Source organism: Hylobates moloch, unplaced genomic scaffold, assembly GCF_009828535.3.
Source record: "Hylobates moloch isolate HMO894 unplaced genomic scaffold, HMol_V3 SCAFFOLD_5, whole genome shotgun sequence".
Classification (NCBI taxonomy): domain Eukaryota; kingdom Metazoa; phylum Chordata; class Mammalia; order Primates; family Hylobatidae; genus Hylobates; species Hylobates moloch.
In genome coordinates, this window is record NW_026652280.1 from 79,303,906 (window position 1) to 79,331,764 (window position 27,859).

The following is a 27,859-nucleotide window of genomic DNA, read 5'->3' on the forward strand; positions in this document are numbered from 1 at the left end:
ATGTGAAAATTCTGGGGACTCCCAGAAATGCTCTGGAAATTGGGATTTGCAGATAACTGGGGTCATTCTTCAACAGATGGGGGTGGAAACCAGGCCAACTGGGCCATAAGGCTAATATGTCTTGCTAATTCCCACAGGCTGGAGAGGCCTTGGATATCAGTGTTTTCCTAAAACTTGCTGATTTCTGCCTTTTTCTCTTCATTTTGCATTTAAAACAAACCAAGCAAATTTATAATTTATAACTGTTCTCTCTTTTCTCCTAGCTCTCTTCCTCTCCCTCAGTTCTCTGGTTTCACTCTTAAAAACAAATCGCTGTTACTAAATTCTAGCAGCCTAGCAGTGCTCAACAGGCTTTATTCAATCTCTTTCTCCACACACACACCACGGGGGTCTCTATTTCGTTTAGGTCTAGACCATGCACAATTTCACTTTATATTTCACAACTCTTTCTACTCTCCCAAGTATTTGGCAACGCTTAAGGATATGGTAAGGACTTTTAGGCCAAATGTCATTTCATATATTCATACAATGCTACAATGTGTACTTAAAGACCTTAATTTTACAGATGAGAAATGAATTCAAAGAGTAGAGGAATGGAGTACACACAGCCAGAACTGGTGCTGGAAACCATCCCTAGACCTTGCGATTTCTTCAACAATATTCTTTATGCAATTCCATGACAGTCACAACACAGAGCTCTTTCTGAAGGAGGCTTAGAGGAAGAAAATTGGGTAGGAGGATGGGCTACAAATTCTGGAGCTAGACTTACACTGCTGGAGTTAGAATCTCAACTCTTAACATGTATAAGCTGTGTGACTCTTAACTTCGCTAAACCTTAGCATACTCATCTGTTAAAATGGAAATAACAATGGTATGTACATCATTGGCATGTGGTGAAGTTTAAATAAGCAATATAAGGCACTTAACATATTGCCTCAACATAGTAAATGCAAGGGAAAAAAAGCAAGATAAGTTTAAGCTATTAAGTAGCGTTTTACTAAAGAATAGTATATAAGTGATATAGTAAACATATGAAAACTGAAATCTACTACATATATGTATGTGTACTTGCGCATATATATATATATACACCTTTATACATATAGATTATACTTTACATAAATATACATATGTATGAACATTGCATTTCTACAATGAATAGTTTCCCCAGTTTGTACAGATTTCCATTTTACTTTACTAGAACACCCTAGTGTTTACACCGAGGAAACATCTGTTTTCTCTACTGTATAAATAAATAAAATTCCTCAAAGAAATCTGGACAAGTTATTTTATCAAGGCTCACAGCCAACAGGGTCCTTGTAATAGTCCCCAACAACGGTTTTAACAACATTATATAGGCATTGTGGTTCCAGCACATTTTCACTAATGTCTTTTGTATACTGGGAACCAATTCAAGAGAAATTAACAATATGATCCACATGGTGAAATAAAAGTCATATTGGATGTCAAACCATGACTGATTGATTGCCTCTTCATTGCTGAAGAATACAGTTTTTAACAACCGAAGGATAAAATATTAAAGTGAATTCTGAATTTCCAAATCCAGTTTATAGGTACTGAGAAAATCAATGCTGCTTTTACTGATCTGTGATATTAGCAGAAGAAATAAGATGTGCCAAGGAAACATGCCTGTCTCATAGTTTGGCTCACTCTTCTATTTTTGCCTATGTTTATACTGAATACACATTTTGGCACCAGTCCAAAAAAAGATCAAATCCATGATAATTTCCAGAGACTGTTGGCCAAAGCTTAAATGAAGAAATATGTCACTTCTCTCACAAATAATCAATCAGTCTTGGCAGCAAGTTACAATGGGGGTCCATCTCATCAGAACTGGCTCTTTCTACTATGGTTTCTAAAAAATCCATAACTCTGACGTTGAAGACACAGTTCCTCTTTCTACAGCAAAGAGAATGCTTAATATTATCAGAGCTCTCTCTGCTCATAGACAAGAAACTCACGAAATAATAATAATGCTAGAAACTGAAATGGTATATTACTTAAGAATAAAACTATTACCTTCAATGACATACTGACCAATACAGAATGTAAAGACTTTAAAAGAGCCTGGGCTTTTTTTTTTTCTTTGATTTGAGGGGACTTTGGAGTCTCAATGTAAGGAAGCTAGCTGTGAGACTAAAAATAAAGATTCTCAGTTTACAGTTGATTTTTCAGGCTACAAAAGATCTTGATGGCTTTCAGACATACTCATGATTTAGCTTTTTGCAAATAAAGGTGTTGGAAGCACAGAAAATTTCCTTATGAAAGAAAAATCTGTCTTGTTTTCTGCGTGTTTTACTCACTGGCTATCATTGACTAAAAATTTACATTACAAGCTGGAATTTTAACTTTTCCACAATGTCAATTCAAATTTTCCATGAATAAATGAGAAATGCCATTGAGTAGCTGTTCTCCAGGTACTTTAAATGCCTCAGTAAATCATGATAGCTGCCTAAGAGGATGGTCTGTACTCCTCATCTAAAGCACCTCTTCATAGACACTGTTTTAACTACTGTCTACACCTCAAATAGAAAACTGACACCATGTATCACCTAAAAGGTAAATCCACCTCAGCAAGTGGATCAAAAAGTCATTCTGGTGTCTTAAGTATTACTCTCATCACCAATTTCCTTCTTCGGTTACTTATGTTTAAAGAAAAAAAAAAGTGAGCCATTGATTCAGCCACTTCACTCGAAAGTGCACCTTCCAAAGTGCTCTTGTGGTCAAAATTCTTCTTTGAAGGCAGAAAAGGTGAAGGACGGACTTTTCCTCAGTGATCCTGGTCACTGTGCAGCAGGTGTGTGTATAAGAAACGCACCAATACGGGCAATCTCAGAATAGAGGTTTGCAGAAACCGTTCCTAGAAACACCAAAACGTAGTTAACCCGTTGTCTGACCACCTGGCTGCCAGGGGCCTAGTGAGTCTGCGCACACGCACTCCCTCCTCCCCTGCGTTCCTGAGTGGCTGCGCAGGCGCAGGAGGAGCACACCGTTGCCACTGGAGACCGTCACTCCCTGAGGAGCCTGAGGGCCGGCTGGGTGCTGGGCTCCGGGCTATCCCTGTGATGGTAGCTCAGCGAGATCTGGGGACTTGGCGCTGAGCGCGTTGCCAGCCGGGATCTTCCTCTTCATCTAGGCCCGGGCGCTGGCGTGAGAACTCGGACTGGCCCCCCCGAAACTCCTTGGAACCTTGAACAAGTAAAATGCAGGGTAGTGATGTCGCTTTGCTGGAGTGATTTCGTGTCAAAAGCCATAAAGGGACACGGAGGCTGATTACGGTGTTCCTCTCCCCACAGCCTCCCTGTTCTCTTATCATCTCCTCCCTCCCTCATCAGAGTCTGGATCTTAACGCACCCCGCCCCCACCCGCCCGCCCCCCGCCGCGCCCCATTCTTGATTTGATCCAGTATTGAGTCTCTGGGTTCTAGCCCAGGACTGTCCTTGGTCATACAGAAATGAATTCCTTGACTTCTGGGAGCTCCCATTGACTCGGGAGCCAGTCCTGAAAATCGAAAGAACACACTGTGGTAGGAATTATGCTCAGAATGATGGGGGAACAAGGAGTGGGGCATCTAACAGGCTTGTGAGACAGAGTAGGCTTCCCAAACAAGGTTACTGCGGGAGCTGTTAGTGTGGAAACCGAAGAGTGGTCAGAGTTAAGAAGCTGGGCAGGGAGCTGTTCATGAAGGGCTTTACGTGCCCTGCTAAAGAATTTGGACTTAATTCTGAAGGCGCCGAGGGGTTGCATCCCTGCTAAAGACGCTAAAGATACAGAAGTGGTTTCTAGATAAGAGCTTTCTGTGACTATTTCAGAATTTCTATATAAAGCGAGTTTAGGGGATAAGAATGGGGTTGGGAGTAAGGGTTAGGGGACTCATCCCTCAGCTGTTTTTGGATTAGTGACAGGATCACCAAAAAATAAAAATAAATACATGATTCCTTTTATTTATTTATTTTTACAAATAATGGGATGCTTAACTGGGTTTAAAGTACTCAAACACAGACTGATTTTAAAAAAAGAAAAGAATTCCAACCATCAGTTATTGCAGGAATATGTTGTAGTATTTCTTAGTTTCTTCCTTCCATCAATTAACCTGAGAATTTTGAACACCCCCACTTTCTTTTTTTGATTGGCATTTTTTAGGAATACCAAACCTAGGGTAGTTTGGGTAGGGGCCTAATGGAGATTACAGTGATGCCAGATATTCTGCTCCCCGAGTCACTTCATGGTGCTTCCACTGTTAACTACTAAAGTGAAAAGAATTTTCTATACAGTCATCCCTCCGTATCTGCTGGGCAGATACCAACATCAAAGGGTGCTCGAGTCCCTAGTATAAAGTGGTGTAGGATTTGCATGTAACACACAAATCACCTATATTTTAAATCATCTCTGGATTACTTATAATATCTAATACAATGCAAATGCTATGTAAATAGTTGTTACACCACATTGACAGTTGTATTTGTATTTTTACTGGCATTTTTTGGAATATTTTTGATCCACAATTGGTTGAATCAGATGAAACAGAGGGTCAACTGTATACATAAAAGGGCCTATTTTTATTTTCTTGTTTTCTGTAAAGTGACAAATAATAGCAATGTAGATATGCTGTTCCTTATTATTCTATGTGGATTCTATGATTTTATGGTTTTTTATTTAATCATAGCAGAGTGATTTTGATTGTCTATACTCCTAAACACTTTGTTATTTCTCAAAGATTGTGTTTGAATGTATAAAGCTTACTTCAGTTAATAACATATTGTTTTCTCTCTGTTGCTATTACTAACTTGTATTCTTAACTAGCTTTTTCTGTCTCTATACTTTATAGCATTAAGAGACATTGAAAAAACAATTTTAGAAAACAAAGACTTATTAAAATAATTAAGTCATGAGATTTCACAAGTACAGAGAATGAGAGGTCAGTTGGTCAAATTCCCTCCTCTCTGAAAAGATCAAGCCTCAGATTTTAAGATCATGTTAGTGAGGTGGCATGACTCAAGTTATTGACCTATGTAAGCATGACATAGTAGCAGATGCAGAATTCCAGATCTAAAAATAAATATAATCCACAAGGGGATATAATTAATAGCCAGGTTTTATCTTAATATAAATGTGGAGATGATCTGAACAACAGAGAGAAATGCAGGAATAACAGGGAAAGAAAAGACCAGGAAATGCATTAACATTGTGGGAGCAACTTTAGTAAGCTGTCTGATAGAATAAAAGATTCTTTTCATATAGAAATAACTGGGTATTAGGTATGTGTCAGGAAAAAAATCACAAGCCTACATTTTTGATGAATTTAAGTACAAGAGCTTGGTTTTGAAAATGCAAACATGGCACTATGAATTGCATTGAATTGATTATGAATTGCAAATAAATTGTTGAAAGTTTTACTGAAAATTCTCTAATACTATTCCCTAGATATTCTTTATACCTTATCATTTCTTTATACCTTATCATACTCTGTAAACAGTAGGCACTGTTTACTACTCAGGGATGATAGCTGTAAAATGCCGATATGTTTTAGTCATAGAGAGAGACTTTTCAGTTATGAAGGCTGTTATTCAGAACAGGTGGATGAAAGTTGATGCCTCTAATATTAAGGCCTAGAAAGAAGAAGGCTATTGCTTCTGAATTTGGGGAGGTGGTGACTGAACAATAAGGAAAGGATCAAACTTACGTATTTTCTTCTAAGAAAATAATGTATATGTGCTTTGTATTGTTTTGTACAAGTTTGCCAATAAAGACATCACCAAAGGTTAGAGAGAAAATCATCTACAGGAAATGCTGGCAGTATGGCATGTGTTCTTTCACAAATCTCTACAGCAGATTCTCTCGTTTTAGGGGTAAGATTTCACTTTGACTAACTGAATTTAAGATCATGAACTATTTCATTTTTTTAAAGGATATATTGGATCTAAAGGGGGAGAGACTTGGTTAAATCAAAAGGGTAAAAGTTTATTTTTTTTCAAATGTTGATTGTCTTCTACAAATTTTGACTGATCTCATGTTCCTTAATGTGCTGAGATATAGTATACAGACTAAACCAACACATACAGGATAATAGAGAAATCCAAGTAAGGTTTAAAAGGAAAAAAGAGAGTACTGTACTTACATCTATGCAGTAGGATGATTATAAATTTGTCTCTTCTATTAAGTTATAAACATGTAAAGTTACAGTTTGGCTTTCTTAATAAACACCAAGGAATTATGAGTATCATGCTTTTTCACATCCAAAGGGGAGAAAACTTTTCCACTCGTGAACTTTTCTTCTGAATTTGAATGTTGCATAGATCAATTATCTAAGTCGCCTATACGACTGTTCAGCAGAGGTTCTTAAACTCTTTGGGGTCACAGACCATTTTGGCATAGAATGAAAGCTCTGAATCTTCTTCCCAGAATTATGTACGTGTCGCAATCCTTCGCATTTTTTTTCCTGGGGGCAAGGGGTAGGCGGGTCTGACCTCCTGGAACTCATATTGGCTCTAGATTAAGAATCATTTTTAAATAAGAAAACCTATCTTGTCCTTCTCCACACACTGGCATTCTTAATAAGCTTTGGCTAATTAGATATTTCATAGTTTTATATAAAACAATAGTCAATCATTTAAAAAGAGATAGTATTTTTCAAGCCCACTTACTTTTTTAGCAGTTGGGAAAGTCACATGGAATCACTATTCTTTTTTTTTTTTTTTTTTTTTTTGAGACAGAGTCTGGCTCTGTCCCCCAGGCTGGAGGAATCACTATTCTTGACACCAGTATGCTTATATAAGAGGTATTTGCTGGATGTCTCCTCTATTCTAGGCACCATATTAGAGGCTGGTGATAAAACAATAAGAAAAACAAACTCCAGGCCTTATGGGATTTTGCAGTCTAGTGGGGGATATTTCTCCAGGCAAATCCAAAGAATTTCTGGAAATATTACCATTCTTGTAAATTTGATGCAAGGGGAAACCTTAAATTCTAAATCTATAAAAATGCATGATCATTACCAAAAAATACTTTTCCTTAAAAAAAAAAAAACTTCTCCGAAATGTATTTTTTAAAGTTAGCCAATTGCACTTACATATTTCATAGACTGCCTGCTTTTCAAAGAGCTGGAACTCTTAAAACATTAAATAGCTTTCTGTTAAAGTTTATATGAAAATAAAATTTATGTGTCCTCTGTCATTTTTAAAGAATAATCAAAACTGTGATTAAATATATGAAATATCAGTTCACATATAAATTCAGAAATAAATTTGCTGGGATTATAATTATCTTCTTACAAATTAAGAGTTGAGTAATAATTCTCCCCTATTCAAAATCCTTCCCCTCTCCAATGGGAAAACCGAGTTCAAGCGAGTCCATTTTGGATATTTTCTGTATAGCTGTGTTGGATTATGCCTCACTCCAGCACACTTGTGAAAAAAATCATACCAAATACTCCTTGAAGGAAAAGATAAATCAAACCTTTATAAAATTCAAAAAGTGATTCATCTTTAATAAATTACTAATGTACAAGAAAATGTTGGATTTATGGCTTCCTGCATTATAGTAGATTAGTAACCACATCTTCTCTAAAGTAACCCCAATATTCTCCTCTCATACCATTACTTGATAGGTATGGAGACTACCAGTGATAGAATCAAACTGTTAACTTACAGGAGAATTGGCCAGAGCTACTATTATTGAACAGCCTGTTGCTTTCAGTATGACTGATTCCTATTGGGTAAATCTCAGTCCTTCCTGATTGGTCCTTTTTTCTGGGATAACCAATGCAGGAAATACATCACTAAGTGCATTGCTGTTTTACTTTTGTATTTGTAAAGGTGTTAAATGCTTCTTATAGTTAACACTTATTGGAATTGTGTTTTAAATTACATTATTTCGGTACTAACAGCATTCTCTTCTCACAGGCTATCCAGATTATGATTGGCATCTTTCATGTTTTCATGTGGTACTTTCTACTGGTTTTGTATATGGGACAAATTAAAGGAGTCTTTGGAACGTATGAACCTGTAACTTACAAAACAGGATGTACTTTATGGGGAATTTTTGTGAGTAGAATACATATATATTGCTTTAATCATACAATAAATAATATTCATGCCAATAGTAGAAGGTAGGGAACGGTTTCTGAACAAGGTTTTCAGGAGAATTATGTAACTAAATCCCATGTTGATAATTTATTCAAAGTCAGATTCCTTTTTTCAACAAATATATATTGAGCACCTTTAATTTACAAGTGCTGTTTCAAGAGATATGGGTACAGGAGTACACAATGACAACCATAGGGCAGTTTGTCCCTAGATATGTGAAAGGCAGAGAATCTTAACTATAATATCCATTAGCATGATTAACTTGCATGTTTATTATCTTCACTTCAGTGTCCTCACCCAATGAGTCAGTACTCATTTTCTAAATTTTTCATTACTGACACTCTCCTGTGGTTTCTAGATAGCCACTAGGTAGAGGAAAACTTGGAGTGCATGGCATCCTGGAAGTCAAGTGAAGAAATTGTTAGAAGAGATGAGGAAGGATCAGCTGTATTATATTTTGTTGTTTTGTCAAATAAAATGAGGGCTATGAATTGACCATTGGATTTAGCAATATGGAAGTCAGTAGTAAATTTTACAAGTAGTTTCAGTGGAATTGTGAAGCAAAAACCTGGTAGGAGTTGATTTAAGAAAAAAATAGGAAGAGAGGAATTACAGACAGTAAACAGACAGCTTCTTTAAGGACTTTACTATAATGTGGTATAAAGAAATGGGGTGAAAGCTGGGGAAATTTGGCTCAAGAGAGGGTTTGCTTATTAGTTTCTGTGAGTTGAAAGAAAAAGCATCATAACCTTTGTTGAGAGGCCTGAACCAAAAGAAAGAAAATTGATGATATGAGTAAATGGGGGTGGGTATTGGAATCAAGTATTTGTGTAGGCAAGAGGTGATGGATTTTGATGCACAAATAGCTAGGAGCATAGAAAGTTTATCTAGGGTAGTGGTTCTCAGCTAGAGGCGATTTTGCCCCTGAGAACATTTTATAATATCTGGAGATATTTTGGATTTTCACAGCTGGAGGTGTACATCAGGTGGGCAGGGGCAAAAGATGCTGCTAAATAGCCTGTGATCCACAGGACAGCTCCTCACAACAAAGAATTATCCAGTCTAATTATAAATGGTTTCAAAGTACAAAAACAGAAGGGAAAGGCAGAGAATGGAGAGTTTTCTTTGATAGGATGTTGGAAGCCTGTGGAAGTTTTTTTTTTCCAGTAGCTTCAAATAGCTCAATGAATTAGGAAGCAAGATGATGAGCTGAGACTGAGGATGGGGAAGTGGTTTGGTTGTTTGAGGAAAGGCAAGAGAATATGAAATAATCATCGAGGAAAAGTGAGAGTGCACAGATTATGGAGAGGTGGTTTTATTTTCATACAGCATTAAGGACACACTTGAGGTTTAGGAGCAGGATATGAATATGGGTTGTATGCGTTTCTCAGGCCATGTTCAGCTGCATGAGTGCAACCATGCAGTAGGATAAAAACAATCAGGATCTTTGTTTAGCCATGCAACTATAATAAAACAAGAAAGGTGCAAAGCAGTTGCAAGTGGATATAGGGCAGTGTTTGTAATGGTTGGCCATGAAATTTAAGTTAGTGATGGAAAGAAAAATTTAACAGAGAGTTGAAGTTCTCAGATTATAGACCCAGGTGGGGTCAAAGGGTTATTAGAATTTTAATACTAGAGGGCATGAGCTAGAAAGATAGCAGGTGGTGATCAGGTGGAATACTTGAAACTAAGATTTGAAAGGTACAACAAGGACAAGAGAATGATTATGGGAGTGAGTGACTAAGATAGTTTGGAGTCAGGGATGGGAGGAGAGAACAAGAACCACAAGCCCAAGGTACTAGAAAGATGATATGGTTTGGCTGTGCATCCCCACCCAAATCTCATCTTATAGCTCCCATAATTCCCAAGTGTTGTGGGAGGGATCTGGTGGAAGATAACTGTATCACAGGGGGGTGAGTCATTCCCATGCTGTTCTCATGATAGTGAATAAGTCTCACAAGATCTAATGGTTTTTAAAAATGAGAGTTTTTGTGCCCCTGGCCCCTCCTAAATTTCATGTCTTCACATTTCAAAACCAATCATGCCTTCCCAACTGTCCCCCAAAGTCTTAACTCATTTCAGCATTAACCCAAAAGTGCACAGTCCAAAGTCTCATCTGAGACAAGGCAAGGTCCTCTCCACCTATGAGCCTGTAAAATCAATAGCAAGTTAGTTACTTCCTAGATACAATGGTGGTACAGTCTTGAGTAAATACAGCTGTTCCAAATGGGAGAAATTGGTTGAAACAAAGGCTATAGGCCCCATGCAAGTCCAAAATCCAGTGGGGCAGTCAAATCTTAAAGCTCAAAAATGATTTCCTTTGACTCCATGTCTCACATCCAGGTTATGCTGATGCAAGAGGTGGGCTCCATGGCCTTGGGCTGCTCTATTCTCATGGCTTCACATGGTGTAGCCCTGATCTGGCTGTTTTCACAGGCTGGCATTGTCTGTGGCTTTTCCAGGCACAGGATGCAAGTTGTCAGAGATCTACCATTCTGGGGTCTGGAGGATGGTGGCCTTCTTCTCACAGCTCCACTAGACAGTGCCTCAGTAGGGACTCTGTGTGGCAGCTCCGACCCCACATTTCCCTTCTGCACTGCCCTAGGAGAGGTTCTCCATGAGGGCCCCGCCCCTGCGGCAAACTTCTGCTGGGCATCCAGGCAGTTCCATATATCCTCTGAAATCTAGGCAGAGGTTCCAAAACCTCAATTCTTGACTTCTGTGTACCCGCAGGCTCAACACCACATGGAAACTGCCAAGGCTTGGGGCTTGCACCCTCTGAAGCCATGGCCCAAGCTCTACATTGGCCCCTTTCAGCCACAGATGAAGCAGCTGGGATGCAGGGCACCAAGTCCCTAGGCTGCACATAGCATGGGGGCCCTGGGCCTGGCCCATTAAACCACTTTTTCTTCCTAGGCTTCAGGGTCTGTGATGGGAGGGGCTGCCATGAAGATCTTGGACATGCCCTGGAGACATTTTCCCCATTGTCTTGAGAATTAACATGCAGGTCCTCGTTACTTATACAAATTTCTGCAGCTGGCTTAAATTTCTCCTCAGAAAAGGGGCTTTTCTTTTCTATCACATTGTCAGGCTGCAAATTTTTTGAACTTTTATGATCTGCTTCCTTTATAAAACTGAATGCCTTTAACAGCATCCAAGTCACCTCTTGAAAGGTTTGCTGCTTAGAAATTTCTTCTGCCAGATACCTTAAATCATCTCTCTCAAGTTCAAAATTCCACAAATCTCTAGGGAAAAATGCCACCAGTCTCTTTGCTAAAATATAACAAGAGTCACCTTTGCTCTAATTCCCAACAAATTCCTCATCTTCCATCTGAGACCACCTCAGTCTTGATTTCATTTTTCATATCATTATCAGCATTTTGGTCAAAGCCATTTGACAAGTCTCTAGGGAGTTCCAAACTTTCCCACATTTTCCTGTCTTCCTCTAAGTCCTCCAAAGTGTTCCAACATCTGCCTGTTACCCAGTTCCAAAGTCTCTTCCACACTTTTGGGTATCTTTACAGCAGCACCCCATTCCTGGTACCAATTTACTGTATAAGTCCATTTTCATGCTGCTGATAAAGACATACCTGAGACTGGGCAATTTACAAAAGACAGAGGTTTGTTGGACTTACAGTTTCTCATGGCTGGGAAGGCCTCACAATTGTGGCAGAAGGCAAGGAGGAACAAGTCACATCTTACGTGGATGGCAGCAGGCGAAGACAGAGGGCTTGTGCAGGGAAACTCCCATTTTTAAAACCATCAGATCTCACAGGACTCACTATCACAAGAACAGCATGGGAAGGACCTGCTCCCATGATTCAATTATCTCCCACTGGGTCCCACCCACAACACGTGGGAATTGTGGAAGCTACAAAATGAGATTTGGGTGGGGACACAGAGCCAAACCATATCAAAAGATCAGATAGATAGATAGATAGATAGATAGATAGATGATAGATGCATATATATGTATATATGTGTATATATACATGCATATATGTGCATATATACATATATATGCATGTATATATACACATATATATGTATGTATGTGTTTGTGTGTGTGTGTAAAAATCACCAAATATTAAGTGATGTTGGAGAGAGAATCAGAGAGTCAAAATTTCAATTCATTCCAAAAGAGGAATGGCCAAGGGGTCAATAGATTACTTAAACCATGAAAGATGGTGAGTTATAGAAACTGACATGTGACTCAAAGGTGGAGGAAGAGAGAATGGTTGGATAGCAATAATGAGCAAGGAAACTGCTTATCCCACACTTCAGACAGATGGAATGAGGGCTGTAGGATACAATATGGCTGCCCATTGAGACAGCACTTAATCACTAGAAGAAACAATGACTTCTAGGAGGTCTCCCACTTTTATACATATACTAGCTCATAAGTGTCAATGGATTGCCTTAAAAAAATAGGAGAAAAATATTGAATTTTCACACAAAATCCAGATAAATGATACATGGTTCATAAAAGATGCATGGCTCATAAATAATGCACTGGTTCATAGGTGATAAATGACAAATGATGTACTAGGTCACAAGTGTCAAAGCACTACCTTAAAAAATAGGAGAAAAACTGTGGATTTTCCAACAAAATCCAAATAAATGATGCATTTTCCTTAGTGTTTGACCATTCACATTATAAAAATAGTATATTAAACTCATAAGATAACTTATCTAAAATTTCAACTACGTGTAATTTAATACTAAACTTCTCACTTAAGCCTAAACTTTGAAAGGCATTTTGTAAAACACATAGTAATCTGAAGATAATCTCATTAGAGAGCACTCTAATTCAAAATTCACAAGATATTTTCACTTTAAATTCTGAGCTAGTTCTTACCTTCACTGTGTACCTCCTTAGAAATCTCAGCTTTTGTTGTGGAATGAAGTGCTGAACAAACAGATTTAAAATTATCCATTGGAAGTTTGTAAGCTTCAGGTTTGGGCTTCCTATATATAGTGACATGACAAAAATAGCCTTTGACTTGGATCTTTAGTGTCTTATCACTAAAACAAATAAGACAAGGAATACTTTGAGGAAATTGTGCAACCCATCTTCAAACAATATGGCATAGTTTTATACTTCTTGGAAGTAGACAGACTTCCTGACATGAAATAATGGAACCTCTGTTTTAAAAAACAAAGGCAAAGGCACGAATTTCTGCCATTACCTTAATAATGACTACAATCTCATAAAAGAGACTGCATATTTTGTACCATCACAATATGGAATAGATTCTTGAACCACTTTTTCCATATTTGGATATGTACATAGTAATCATAATTAGTGTCATCATCTCATTAGGAAGGATAACATTAAAAGCAATAATCAAATGAGTTATATATGATGTATCTCGTACACATAAAAGCAAACTTGGTTCCCAGTTCAGGACTGCTTAGGCTATCTGGCATATTATCACAATGTGAATCTGCCCACTGTCCCCTATATGTTTCTGTTATGATTGACTCTACTATTACCTTTCAATGTATTACTACATGACGTAAATTTGTCCCGACCCATCTACTAAAACTTCTGTATATTTTGTTACTATTAGCATTCTTAAAATAATTAACTTAGAAGAGTTATTAAAAGTACATTCTAAATTGGCAAGCATTATCAATGAGTATTTATAAATATGTTTTTATATCCAGTTTATCATTGCAGGAGTCTTCCTAATAAGAGTAACAAAGTATCCGACTCGATCTGGAGTAAGTTGAAATGTTTGAGGTATCTCTAGAAATCACTTATCACAAAGCTAAATGTTAAGTTTTAATGAAAATATAACATCTAAACAATGAAGGAATCTACCCTGCCTGTAAAATAAATGAAGGAATTAAGAATGAATCTAGAAGAACATAATTTAATGTAGACAAATATACTGTATTGGTTAAAATCATGATTACTTTATGTATAGGTTTCTAAATACATAGTTTTTGTTTTGTTTGATGTTCTACCTTTTAACATTGTATAAACTTTATAATTAAAAAATTTTAATAGGACCTAATGCCTTTAGATATAGACATTATACCACTGTAAAACTTCATGTTCTGAACTATCCAGTTTGGGAACAAGATTATATCTTGTAACAAAGTAGGGAATTGGTCCAGATTAAAGATCCATGCATGGTATAGGTGGATAGAATTGGGAAGAACACTTTAGAATCTTAGAGCTAAAACATACCTTAGAAATTAGTCTGTCCTCATAATTTTACAGATAAAAAAAGATGTCTGAAGATATTGATAGATTTTCTTAGATAATGAAAACCCGGAGTTAAAATTTTATCAACTAACTCCTATTTCTACAAGCAGTCATTTTCCATTTTCTTTTTTTTCTTACAATGGAACCACTTTTGTCCAAATCATATCTTATGTGCTTTCTTCCAAATGACCAATAACATTGAAAAACACAATACTTTTTTTTTTTTTGAGATGGAGTCTCGCTCTGTCGCTCAGGCTGGAGTTCAGTGGCACAATCTCGGCTCACTGCAAGCTCCACCTCCCGGGTTCACGCCATTCTCCTGCCTCAGCCTCCGGAGTAGCTGGGACTACAGGCGCCTGCCACCACACCCGGCTAATTTTTTTGTATTTTTAGTAGAGACGGGGTTTCACCGTGTTAGCCAGGATGGTCTCGATCTCCTGACCTCGTGATCCACGTGTCTCGGCCTCTCAAAGTGCTGGGATTACAGGCATGAGCCACCACGCCCGGCACCGAAAAATACAATACCTTTTAGCCTAAATGGAAGATTAATGATTAATGGACTGATGGTGTTAATGTTTCCTCCAGATTAACTGGGCTTCATATAAATCAGAAAAATATTTTCTTAATACTTAATACTTCTAAGACTGCAGAAACTAGATCAAAGTTTTAACTAGATGACTTTTTTCAGCAATGCAAACTATTACACCAAAATGTTTATTCTGAATATAAAAATTTGCCCTCTGTCTCCTTTTCAGATTATATGTACTTTAATCATAAACATCATCTGCATAATTACTACAATTACTGCAGTAACTCTAACAATAATAGAGTTGTCTCATTTTAATTCTGTGTCATACAGGAATTATGGACAAGCGGTAAGTGACCAATTCTATGGGAACATATTAATTTTAAAATTACTCTTTTTAATAATTTTGAAATCTTAGGAGGTAAGATGAGGTTTTTATTGGTCCTCATGAAATTCTTTGATTTAGTAGTGAGCTCTTGATTGAAAATTTTAAATCAAAAATAATTCTAGGCTGTGAGTTTTAGTAAATATTAAGAGAATGTTTGAATTCTTGACTTGCTGAATTAAAGTGAGTAAAAATTTGAAAGCTTCAGTGGCAAGTTTCTATATAGTAGGTACAGAGTCACTTAATGATTCTCTTAATACAAGAAAAGCATAATCCTGGACCATAAAACCATTTTGCAAATAAACAAAAGAATTTGCTACTGACACATATGGTTCAAATTGCAGACACCTAGTAATTTCTGGCTTAACAAAGAGCTTTTCTTACATAGCCTATCTTTGCATCTTACATGAATTTTGCTTTAAGGCCAAAAATGCTAAATATAAATAAGCCTAACTTGTTTCCATTTAGTTCTTCAGTAAAGGTGAAGATCTTTACTGATAACACAATAGTTTTATTTTAATTATATTGGCTTTAAATTCAGAATCATAGAATATTAGTGGGGCAAAAGACCTTAGCAAAGTTAATACAAAATCTTACATTTAAAATGAGGACAAATTAGAGTGAAACACCTTGTTTGACCAACAGAACAAAACAAATAACAATTTCAGTAATGAGTAGAAGCATCATTGCAGGTGAAGGATAAACTTCCTCCTCCTCCCCTACACACTTTCTCTCCATACCTGTGACATATTATTAAGGGGGACGTCAGAGGAAAGAACCCAAACCTGGAGAACAAAACCCTGGAGGACAGTCATACAATAATAGAAAAATGCAGTAATACCCCAAAATATATTATCTGTAACGAGTGATTATGTAAACAAACATGGACCAGATCTTCCCTGTAAATTGTAAGAAAATTGTCCAGTTGCCCTGAACATTCAATCTAGAAATCTTTAGTTCTAATTTTGAGGGCAGAGAATAGGAAAGGAGGACTTAAGTTATTAAGTGCATAATTGTTTCAAGTTATATGTCACCATTCTTATTCATAAACTTTTAATTATCAGTTTAATATGGCATAATTGCCAAGGATTGCCTTTTGCAGTCAGTGTGACAAACCATTGTAGTCTGTATTTATCTGATCTGAACTCAGTAATAACGACCAGTTTTACAGTCTCTCAAAATCACAAGTTTCAGCACAAGTTCGCTGTGATTAGTTACACAAAATGAACTTGTATATTAGACTTATATCTCGAAGCCACCATCTTTTTCTAGTGCCATTATAGAATTATATACTGCTGAGGCAGCCAACACTTTACAGGACTTTTACATGCCAACTTTTCTAACATAAGCAAGGGGCTTGGCTAAATCTACAAACTCATCAAGTTACCAGTGTTCCCAGGCAGTTAGAAAAGTGCATGCATCTGAAATATACTCCTCATATGGCCGAATGGTTAATAGTATAGATTTCAGAATCAGAGTGCACTTATTTAAATATCCTCAGTACTCACTGTGTGTAAACCCCTGGAAAAGTTTCTTAACTGTTTCCAAGTTTTCTTTTGTGTAAAATGAAGAAAATGCCTGCTAGTTAACTGCTCTGTTCTTTCTTCCAAACTCCTAGCCTGTTGTTTTAAAAGCTAGTTTGACTTTTCTACTTGGCTATGCTTCTATCACTATCATATCAAACTCAACAGATATAAAATGGAAATTACTTACCTCCTCAAAAGTACTATACTGCAAGACTCCCTCGTTTCAATCTCCCACACACAAAACCTTGACATAATACCTCATCTCTCTTTCTACTGTCTTTATAATTACCAAATATTGCTTATTCTTCATTTAAGTATTTATTAATTAGGGTTATCTTGGTTTTAAGTAACAGGAAATACAACCCAAGTTGACTTGAGGCAAAAAGGGTCACTTACTTACTTAAGCTGGGTCCAGAAGCTTACAGTTTACATCATCTGCCAGGGACTCATTCATTCTCTCTCTCTCTCTCTCTCTCTGTGTGTGTGTGTGTGTGTGTGTGTGTGTATGTGTGTGTGTGTGTTTCCGTTTCCTCAGTTGTTTTCATATTTGAGCTGCTCTGGCCGACCTTTTGCCGCTTTCAGTCAGGGAGGGAGTTTTAGAATAGCACTCTCATATAAATTAAAGAATATGGGGCCAGGCACGGTGGCTCACGCCTGTAATCCCAGCACTTTGGAAGGCCAAGGCAGGTGGATCACTTGAGATCAGATGTTCGAGACCAGCCTGGCCAACAAGGTGAAACCCTGTCTCCACTAAAAATACAAAAGTTAGCTGGGCATGGCGGTGGGCACCTGTAATCCCAGCTACTCGGGAGGCTGAGGCATGAGAATTGCTTGAACCCGGGAGGCAGAGGTTGCAGTGAGCCGAGATTGTGCCGCTGCACTCCAGTGTGGGTGACAGAGCGAGACTCAGTCTTGAAAAAAATTAAATTAAAAAAAATAATAAGGAATATGGGCAAACTGACTTTTCACAGTCTTGTCAGCTAAGAGGTCCCAAGTACTTTCTAGCTAAAATGTTATGATTGTTATGACTGTGCATTTCTGCCAACAAAATTAAATCAAAATTATTTACCTTGGTATTTCAAACCTTCTACATCTTTTCCTTATCTTCCTGTTTATATCATATATGAATGAACACTCATTCAGTTAAAACATGTTTTATTATTTTCTCAAAACGTTATATTGCTTACATTGTTTTGTTCTCACATTAAAAACCATAGGATGTTCTGATATATATTTTACTATTGGTTCTATTTTATGTCTCAATTTTTAAATTGTTTTGTCACACTTTTAATTTATGCTATTAAACTCTTTCTGAAACAAGATAGGTTACAAGGAAACAAGCAAATAAAAATTTAAAGTTGCCTAGAATGCTGCTTCCTTCCTTCGTTTTTCTCAGTCCTACCCTTATTTCAAAGGTCCTACCACTTTATGAAGCCTTCCCAGAGAGTAATAGCTTGGAGTGAACCTCCTGTCCCTCCTGTCCCCTGTAATGATTGAGCAAGTTTTTATCCATTTTATATGGTACCTTATATTATCCTTCTGTCTCTTCTACTTTATTATAAACTCTAAGAAATCAGGAAGTTTTTATGTGTCATTGCATTCCTATCATCTAATTCCTACTACCAGATAGTTTCTTGAATATAAAAGATATTAAATAAACCAAACAAAGAAGGAGGAGGAAGAGTTAGAGAAGGAATTGAAGGGGAGAGAATTATGATGTCATTCTTTCTAGATCTGAGTATCATTCTTGTCTTTCCACAGCTAGCACAAAACCCACATTTTCAGGATGAGTACCAATATTATTCACATAACTAACCAATCAGATTTATAGTTGAAAATATCTTTCTGATAGCAACAGAAGGGAATCTGTTTTATTTATCCCAGCAGTCACAATCACCTTATGCTTCCAAATTAAATGTTCTTTGAACTCTTTTTGAATTTATTAATCATTTTAAATGATATTAGAGCAATATGTATGTGAGAGTTTTATCACCACATATGTAAATTTAAGAAGGGTTGTCATCAAAAATAGCTGTTTTAATAGAAAAGGATTGCTTGATAAATCTGTTGGTGGCCATCTTATCATTAGAGACAGGAGAGTCAAATCTTAGTAACTGAAGAGCTTAGATAGTGAGCTGTGCCAGTGACTCTGTAAAAGCTGTCAGAAGTGAGACAAGAATGCTAAGCAATGGAGATCAAATACAGAAGCCACAGATGCTGAATTGAGGAACCAAAAGCTAGGGAAAGTATAGCAGAGGGCAAAGGAGTAGAAAGGTCTAAGGAAATCAAATGGTGAAAGGTTTATCTGTTCTTATTTTCCTTCCTTTTTTTTTTTTTTTTTTTTACTCTCATACCAGTAGTTCCTTCCATGATCATGTTTGCACTCACTAAAGATAATAACATAAGATTTCTCCCTGTTTTTTGGTTATAGAAACTTGGGAGGGAAGTATCACGTATTTTACTGTTCTTCTACACTTTGGAATTTTCTATTGCACTTACACACTCAATATGCAGCTGTTCCAATTTGGTAAGTGTTTACCCACTCTCTGGCAAATCAAAAGATGTTGATTTCTAGTAACTACACTCTATGGGGAGATGAAGTGCACTGATACAAAATATTTAGAACTAATATAAATGGAAGGTGTGATATTGCCTTTATTTTTATGTTTGTTATTTTATAAATAGAAAGCATAAAATTATAAAAGTAATACATGAAACTACATTTAAAAGTAAAAAGCATATAGAGTAAAAAGTGATTTTTTCCTTAATATAGTTCTCATCATATCCACACATCTAATTCTATACAAAAAAAGACCAATACACACACATTCTCTTTTTTACTAATTGTATGATATTCACATTGTTATGTCACATGCATTTTTTGCAATGATTAGAAATATCTTTCCATTACAAAACATATCTAAATACTGCCTTTTATTGCCCTCATTGTTTTTCTTAGTATTTAACATTCCCTAATTACTGCATATGTAGCTTGGTTTCCAGTTTTTTCTAAATTCTAAACAATGATGCAGTGAACATCTGAGTATAAATATTTTTGCATACAGGACCACTAATGCTTTAGGTGTTTGATTCCTAGAAATGTAATTGCAGGATCAAGTGTAACAACGTCCCAAAATGCTATAACAACTCACAAAAGTTTATGAGAATGACTATTTTCTCACAAGCTTAAAAGACTACATATCTAACATTCATTCATTCTTTCTCAAATATTTATGGAGAGCATGCTATTTGCTAGGCATTGTCATAGGCACTAAGGATGCAATGATCAACAAAACAATGGCTTTTCCATTAGGGAGTTTGCATTCCATTGGGGGAGAAAGGCAATAAACAAACACATAAAAATATAAAATGTCAATAACTGAAAAATGTTATGAAGTAAAATAAAGCAAAGTAAGGAGATAAGGCAAGATTATTTTATGTAGGATGGTCAAGGAAGACTACTATGATCAACAACTGATTGAAATATGGAAACAACTATAAGACTATATGGTAAAAGGATTTCTGAAGAGAGGGAATGAGTTGCATTTCCAGAATGGCTGATTGAGGACATGGTAACTCTCCCTAAAAATGAAATTATAAAACTGAACAAAATTGTCAATAAACAACCTTCTAAAGATTCAGGAAGTTGACCAAGCATACAAGAACTTGAAAAGTGTTTATTTAAGAAAATCTACTGGACCTCAGTAAGAACAGTGGATGTCTGTGGCATGTTAGCTTGGGACTGTTCTCACTCTTCCCACCTGATATGGTTAGGCTTTGTGTCCCCACCCAAATCTCATCTTGAAATGTAATCCCCAGGTGTTGAAGGAGGAACCTGATGGGAGGAAATTGGATCATGGGGGCAGTTTTCCCCATGCTATTCTCATGATAGTGAGTTCTCATGAGATCTGATAGTTTTATAAGTGTTTAGCAAGTTCCTCGTTCACTCAGTCTTCTTTCTCCTGCTGCCATGTGAAAAAGGTCCTTGCCTCCCCTTTGCCTTAGGCCATTATTATAAGTTTCCTGAGGTCTCCCCAGCCATGTGGAACTGTAAGTCAATTAAACCTCTTTCCTTTATAAATTACCCAGTCTTGGCAAGTTTGTTATAGCAATGTGAAAACAGACTAATATACCACCCCACCCTCAGATTCCATTACGCAGAAGTTTATCTTGGTGGGTCAGACTGTGAGGCCCAGCAGCCTCATTGCTTGAGATGACTAGTTTTATTTGGAACAGAGCTCAGAAAGTTCCATGACCAAGAGTGTTATTAAAACAACAGTAATCCCAGTGGCAAACAAGCAGATAAGGCCAAGGTCACTCCTAGCCTGACTAAGATCACAATACTTGTTGGGGCAAAAAATTTACTAGCAACCAACCAGAAACTCAACAGAGAAATTTGAAGAACAGGACAGCCACTGTGGACCTTGATAACTTCCTACTTTTCCCCTGTAGTCTGGAAGAATATAAATATGTGCAAAGCTATATACATACTACGGAGACAGGAGAAGGTCCTAGTGAGCCCTTGGTTGAACAAGAGGCGTTGTAAAAATAAAGTAAAAGCTGGGGCAGCCTCAACTTTGAATATATTGCTCAAGCTACACTGATTCATTGGGAAAGGGTAGAAGTCTTACTGGCTCAAGGTGTCTAATACTTTCCTAGAGCTTCTATAACAAAGCACCACAGACTGTAGCTTAAACAACAAACTTATTTTCTTACAATTCTAGAGGCTAAAAGTTCAAGATCAAGGTGTTGGCAGGGTTAGTTTCTTCTGAGGCCTCTCTCCTTGGCTTTCACTTGGCTGTCTTCTGCGTCTTCACATGGTCTTCTCTCTTTATTTGTCTGTGTCCTAGTCTCTTCTAAGCTCACCAGTCATATCGGATTAGGGCTCATTCTAATTACCTTATTATAACTTCATTGCCACTTAAAAGACCCTATTTCCAAATATAGTCACATTCCAAGGTACTGGGAGTTAGGACTTCCAGTATTCCAAGATACTGGTGGTTAGCAATAACCACCACTCCTGGGAAATAAGGCAATCAGAATCTAAAATTGCTACCATATATTATCTAAAATGTCCAGTTTTCAACAACAAAAAGTATGCAAACAATAGGAAATAGTTACCCATAGAGTTTAAAACAACACTTAATAGACGCAGTGTCTTTGAGCAAGGGAAGAATAAATGTTGGACTTAACAAAGAAAGGCTTCAAAAATTAGTAAAGTAAATATGTTTGAAGAATTATAAGATGGCAACAATGGTTCATCAAATAAAAGTCAATAAAAGAAACAGAAATTATAAAAAACCCAATGGAGGTTCTAGAGTTTAAAAATACAAGAACTGAAATGAAAAGCCACTAGAGGAACTCAAGAGCAGAGGTGAGCTGACAAAAGACAAAATAAACAGACATAAAGATAGCAAAAAAGATATTGCCCAGTCCAAAAAACAGGAAAAAAAGAAAATGAAGAAAACTGTACAGAACCTCAAAATCCTTTGAGATACCATCACATGTATAATGGGAGTCCCATAAAAATGGGCAGTACCAGAAAAAAATTAAATAAATAATGGCCCCCAAATTCCCCTAATTTCATGGAAAATATTCAATACATCCAAAAAGCTCAAGGATCTTCAAGTAAAATAAACACAAAGAGATCCTCCTAGACACCTCCATGTCAAATTGATAAAAAAAGAAAATCTTGAAAGCAGCAAAAAAAAATAAAAACAAGACTCTTCATATATAAAAGAACCACAGTAATATTAACAGCTGGGTTTTCATCCAAAACAATGGAGGCCCGAAGGTAGTAGAATGGGATATTAAAGTGCAGGGGGAAAAACAGTCAGGCAGGAATTCTTTATCCTTTAAAACTATCCCTCAAAAATGAAGGTGAAATAGAGACACACACTGATGAATAATGTGTTGCTAGCAGAAATTCCTCATGAGAAACACTAAAGGAAGTTCTTTAGACTGAAAAGAAGTAACATCAGATGAAACTCAAATGCACATGAATAAATAAAAAAAGTACCAGTAAAAGTAATTATGTAGGTGGTTATGAAAATCAGTATAAATACTTCTTTTGTGTTTTCTTCTGTTAACTGATTTAAAAGACAGTTGCATTAATTGCATTGGGCTCACCCAGGTAATCCAGGATGATTACCTTAATTTAAGGTCATGTTATTAGTAACATTAATTCCATCTGTCATAACTACTCAGCTCCAACTTTTAGCATGAAAGTATTCATAGACAATACATAAAGGAATGGATATGGCTTGTTCCAGCAAAACTTTATTTACAAAAACGGGAGTGGGCTAGATTTGGTCCATGTATCACAGCTTGCCAACCCTTCTTCAATAGATAGTTTCTCAATTTTTCTCTTAAATTTTAAAAGATAAGATTATAAAAGCAGTAATTATAACACCATATTGGTAGTTACATAATATATATAGATAGAATAGATGACAATAATAGCACAAAGAAAAGGAAAGGGAATTAGTTATATGGGAATAAAGTTGCTGTATTTTACTGGAATTGAATTAGCATTCATCTGAAGTAGACTGTGATAAATTAGGGTGCTTATTTAGTGATTAAGCAAGCTAAAACTATAATAGCTTAAAAATAAGGGAATTAACATACAGAAAGTATGTTTAATTTTTAAAGAATAAAGAAAGAACACAATGCCCAGGCTTGGTTGGTTAACACCCATATTCCCAGCATTTTGGGAGGCCAACTTGGGAGGACCATTTGAGCCCAGGAGTTCAAGACCAGCCTGGGCAACATGATGAGACCTCACCTCTACAAAAAAGTAAAAATAAAAACACTAGCTAGGCATAGTGCCACATGCCTGTGGTCCCAGCTACTTGAGCAGCTGAAGTGGGAGGATCACTTGGAACCCAGGAGGTCAAGGCTGCAATGAGCCATATTCAGGCCACTGTACCCCAGCATGGGTGACAGAGCAAAACTCTATCTCACAAAAAAAAAAAAAAAAAAAAGGAAAGGAAGAGAAAACACATGAGACACGTATAAAACAAATAACAAAATGTCAGATATAAATCTATTCATTGTAATAATAACATTAAAATGACAGTGAGATATTTTAAAGTACCTACTGGAATGATGACTGAATTTCAAAATATTGACAATGCCAACTGATAGCAAAGATTATGGATAAAAGAAATATCTCTCACACTCCTAGTTGAAATATAAGTTATTGCAACAATTTTTAAAACCTTTTGGGCATTACCTACTAAAAATTAAAATGTGCAAACCCTATGATCAGTAATTTAAGTCCTTGGTATATAACTAACAGAAACATTTGCACTTATGCATTAAGATAAACTTCCAGGAATATATAGAGAGCAGTATTATTCATAGTAGCCCCAAAGTGGAAACAACACAGGTGGGTGAGTGGTGAATAAGTTGAGGTGTATTACTTTATTGAAATTTGACATGGTGATTAAAAGGAACTATACCTGCACTTAACAACATGGATGGATCTTACAAATAAAATGTTGAGTATAAAAACTCAAAAGAATGCATACTTTTAAAAAATTCCATTCATCTGAAGTTTGAAACCAGGTAAAACTAAAGCTAACCTATAGTGTTTAGGGATGAAGCTTAGTTGATGAAACTAGAAAAAAAATTGACAGGACTGATGACCTTATCTAAAAGTCAAAATGACCATTACCTTGAAGGGAAGGAATAGGTAATGGGTGAGAAATGTCTTGAGAGGCTAGGGTGCTGGCATCTATTAAGATTTATGTTCAAGAAGACTATGGTTATTTTTATTATAAAAGTTTGAAAGTATACCAAAAGATACAAGTGATCCAACAGAAATTAAGAAAGTAGGTTGAAGGCTGGTCATGGTGGCTCACACCTGTAATCCTAACACTTTGGGAGTCTGAGACAGGAGGATCACTTGAGGCCAGGAGTTCAAGATCAGCTTGGTCAACATGGTGAAACCCCGTCTCTACTAAAAATACAAAAAAATTAGCCAGGCATGGTGGCACAGGCCTGTAATCCTAACTACTCCGGTGGCTGGGGCATGAGAATGGCTTGAGTCTGAACCTGAGAGAGAGGCGGTTGCAGTGAGCTGAGACTGCACCACTGCACTCCAGCCTGGGTGACAGAACAAGACCTTGAAAAAAAAAAAAAAAAAACCCAAGGAAGGAAGGAAGGAGAAAGAAAAAGAAAGAGAGAGAAAGAAGAAAGGGAGGAAGGGAAGAAGGAAGGAAGGAAAGAAGGAAGGAAGGAAGGAAGGAAGGAAGGAAGGAAGGAAGGAAGGAAGGAAATGAAGGAAAGAAAGAGAGAGAGAAAGAAAGAAAGAAAGAAAGAAAGAAAGAAAGAAAGAAAGAAAGAAGAAAGGGAGGAAGGGAGGAAGGGAAGAAAGAGAGAGAAAGAAAGAAAGGAAGGAAGAAAGAAAGAAAGAAAGAAAGAAAGAAAGAAAGAAAGAAAGAAAGAAGGTTGAAATAGGAATGGGACAGAAGTAGGATACTTTAAGATTTTACTCTATAAATATCAGTATTACCTGTATTTTTTAAGAAAAAGATCTATTTATTAGTTGTACAATTTTAAGAAACATGATATGATTTGTAAGAGGTTACTTTTTTCCAGTTTCAAAGACAAAATGATCTTACATCTGTTGCTGAGGAAGCTGAGAGCACTCTTTAAAAACCCTAGAAATGTGAGAATTTTGCTGTTGCTGATGCCTGGTGTGGGTCCTAATGATATCTCTGTATAACAAAGCAGTTACGAAGCCTACAGACTGTGCAAAATAAAATACAAACAAGGTGAATTTTTCTCCTCAGTATTCAAAAATGTCTCTGCTCATGTTTTTCTAGGCTGCAAGGGGAAAGCTTTTCCCTATTTAAATATGAGATTATTGCAGGATGAATTTGTTATCTAGGTACTCTGAATAGCTGTCAACTCTCCATAATAGAGCTTTTGTAAGAGACTGTAAAAAAGATTCATTATTATCTCTAGAGGGAAGGCTATAAAGACTTGGGCCAGGATGCCGTATAATTCACAGGAAAACTTTAAATACTTATGTCCGTACAAGTAGAAAGCACATTTTACAGTCTGAGCTCTTCTACTTTAACTAGCTTCTACCAAAGTATGAATCAAAAGTCCTCTAATTCATATTTCCTTCATTGTTTTTTGACTTCTGTTCTCCTTATTTAAAGTTCCTTTCTGCCCTGAACATATCTGCTATCTTTCTTATCTTTCTTTCCCCTTGCTTCTTTCTTCCTGTCATTGTTTGGATCATCTGTTCAACTGCTTTTCAAAGCAGACAGACTGTTTTTCCACAATAAGGAGAATTTCCTAGAAATCTGTCCTGAATTCAATTCACCCTCTCTTCTAATATGGAACATTACTTCAGAAAGATGTTTCTTTTTTTGTTTTGTTTTTGTTTCTCTTCTTTCTTTTTTTTTTTTATTATTATACTTTAGGGTTTTAGGGTACATGGCACAATGTGCAGGTTTGTTACATATGTATCCATGTGCCATGTTGATTTCCTGCACCCATTAACTCGTCATTTAGCATTAGGTGTATCTCCTAATGCGGTCCCTCCCCCCTAATTGTTATCTAACACTGTAAACTAAGGTTGCTTGATTCTAAGAATTTCAGCACTTAGCTCATTTTTTTCAGATTATCTACTGTATGCCAATGAATAATATATTAAGCTCTGGAGTATCAACAATTAATAAGGTACCTAATGACAAGGAGACTTTATTTTAGGGGATGAAACAAACACCTACCAAATTAAGACTATCTATGACATATAAACAGAGTATAAAAAAGTAGAAATAAGACAGAAGAAATAATCCTTCAGATGTGAAACAAGAGGAATAAAGCTTTATGAAAGACCCCTGAGCAGGGGATTACTAGTTTACCAAGCAGAAAGGTAGGAAGACATTTTGAACAGAAGACTTTAGCTTATTAGAAAAGTGGGAGAGATCACAGCTAAAATAAATATATTAAAATTTAATGACAGGGAGGAGGAAGTCAAGAGTGAAAGCCGGAGAGATGGGGCGAGGCAAGATAATAAAGAAGTCAAATCATCAAAGAGTTAATACTAAAGTATTGAACTAAATCTTGCAGACAGTAGGGGGCCATTGGAAAGTATTTCAACAGGAAAATCATAGGCTTGGATTGACATTGAAAAAATATGAAATATGGGAAAATGCGATAGAAAGTATAAATTTGATTAAAGCAACTGGATTGTGGGAGGGAAAAATGGATAATTATTGTAGTGATTCAGGGAAGCAATGAAAAGTGGTAAGTTTTAGCCTTACTGGCTGATTAAACATGAAGTGTGAAGGAATCTAAAATAATCCCCTAGTTTCTGGATTAGATAAAACCTACAGTGATATAAAGCATATAAGACATAACAGAATTGGATAAAATGATAAATTCTATTAGGATAAGTTGAGTTTGAGATAACTAGAGAACATCAAAGTAGAGATGTCAATTAAGCAGTTGAAAATACAAATCTGGAGACAGAGGAAAGATCAGCTATAAACTGATTGATTTTGGTGGTAATTAAAAATATTGAGGGGTGATGTCACCACGATGGCAGACTAGAAAATAACCTAATCATATCTCCCAGAACAACAACAATTCTGCACCCATTCCAAGTCAAAAGTCTCTCTGCAGGATCCTCAGGATTCAGGTAGGAGTTCCTCAAATACCCAGTGGAGCCCAAGACCCAGGAGAATCATTTTTAGATTGCAGACCAACACCCAAGTGGCTGATTTGCCAAGATTTCTTGCAGATTCAAGCCCAGTAACGTCCTAGTCCTTGAAGGGGCTTGTTTAAAGTCTCATTCGGCTTTGAGCTTACAACCAAAACCATCTGCCAAGGATTCCAGAAGGAATCATGCACACCAATGCCTTGGTGGAAAGGCTTGTCTGCCTGCTGACATTGATCTTGGCAGTGACCCTGAAAAGTGCGCTGTGGCTCTGCTTCCACCTTCCTTAGCTGAGATCCCAGCTCAGAGCTACTCACACAAGAATCCCAAAGGGAGACTCACTCATCTCTTGTAACCCGGAAATCTGAGCCTCCGTGATGGGCTTGCCAATCTCTGTCCCACAGCAGATCCCAAGGGGG

General features: G+C 36.7%; 1 protein-coding gene across 5 annotated transcripts; it reads left to right on the plus strand.

The window, feature by feature from the left end:
- Positions 1 to 3,018: 3,018 nt before the first annotated feature.
- MS4A13 (membrane spanning 4-domains A13) lies at positions 3,019 to 25,567 on the plus strand. Of its 5 annotated transcripts, none has more exons than XM_032151514.2 (7): positions 3,019 to 3,231; positions 5,758 to 5,870; positions 7,923 to 8,063; positions 13,776 to 13,832; positions 15,078 to 15,197; positions 19,191 to 19,286; positions 25,364 to 25,567. In XM_032151514.2, exons 2-7 carry the CDS (start codon positions 5,820 to 5,822, stop codon positions 25,418 to 25,420), a joined length of 522 nt encoding a protein of 173 aa, XP_032007405.2. In that variant the 5' UTR covers positions 3,019 to 3,231; positions 5,758 to 5,819; the 3' UTR covers positions 25,421 to 25,567. The 5 variants fall into 5 exon arrangements, with proteins under 5 accessions (XP_032007405.2, XP_058294738.1, XP_058294740.1 ...); XM_058438755.1 differs by having other exon boundaries at positions 3,019 to 3,219; XM_058438757.1 differs by lacking the exon at positions 25,364 to 25,567 and adding an exon at positions 20,203 to 20,534.
- The last annotated feature ends 2,292 nt before the right edge of the window (positions 25,568 to 27,859 follow it).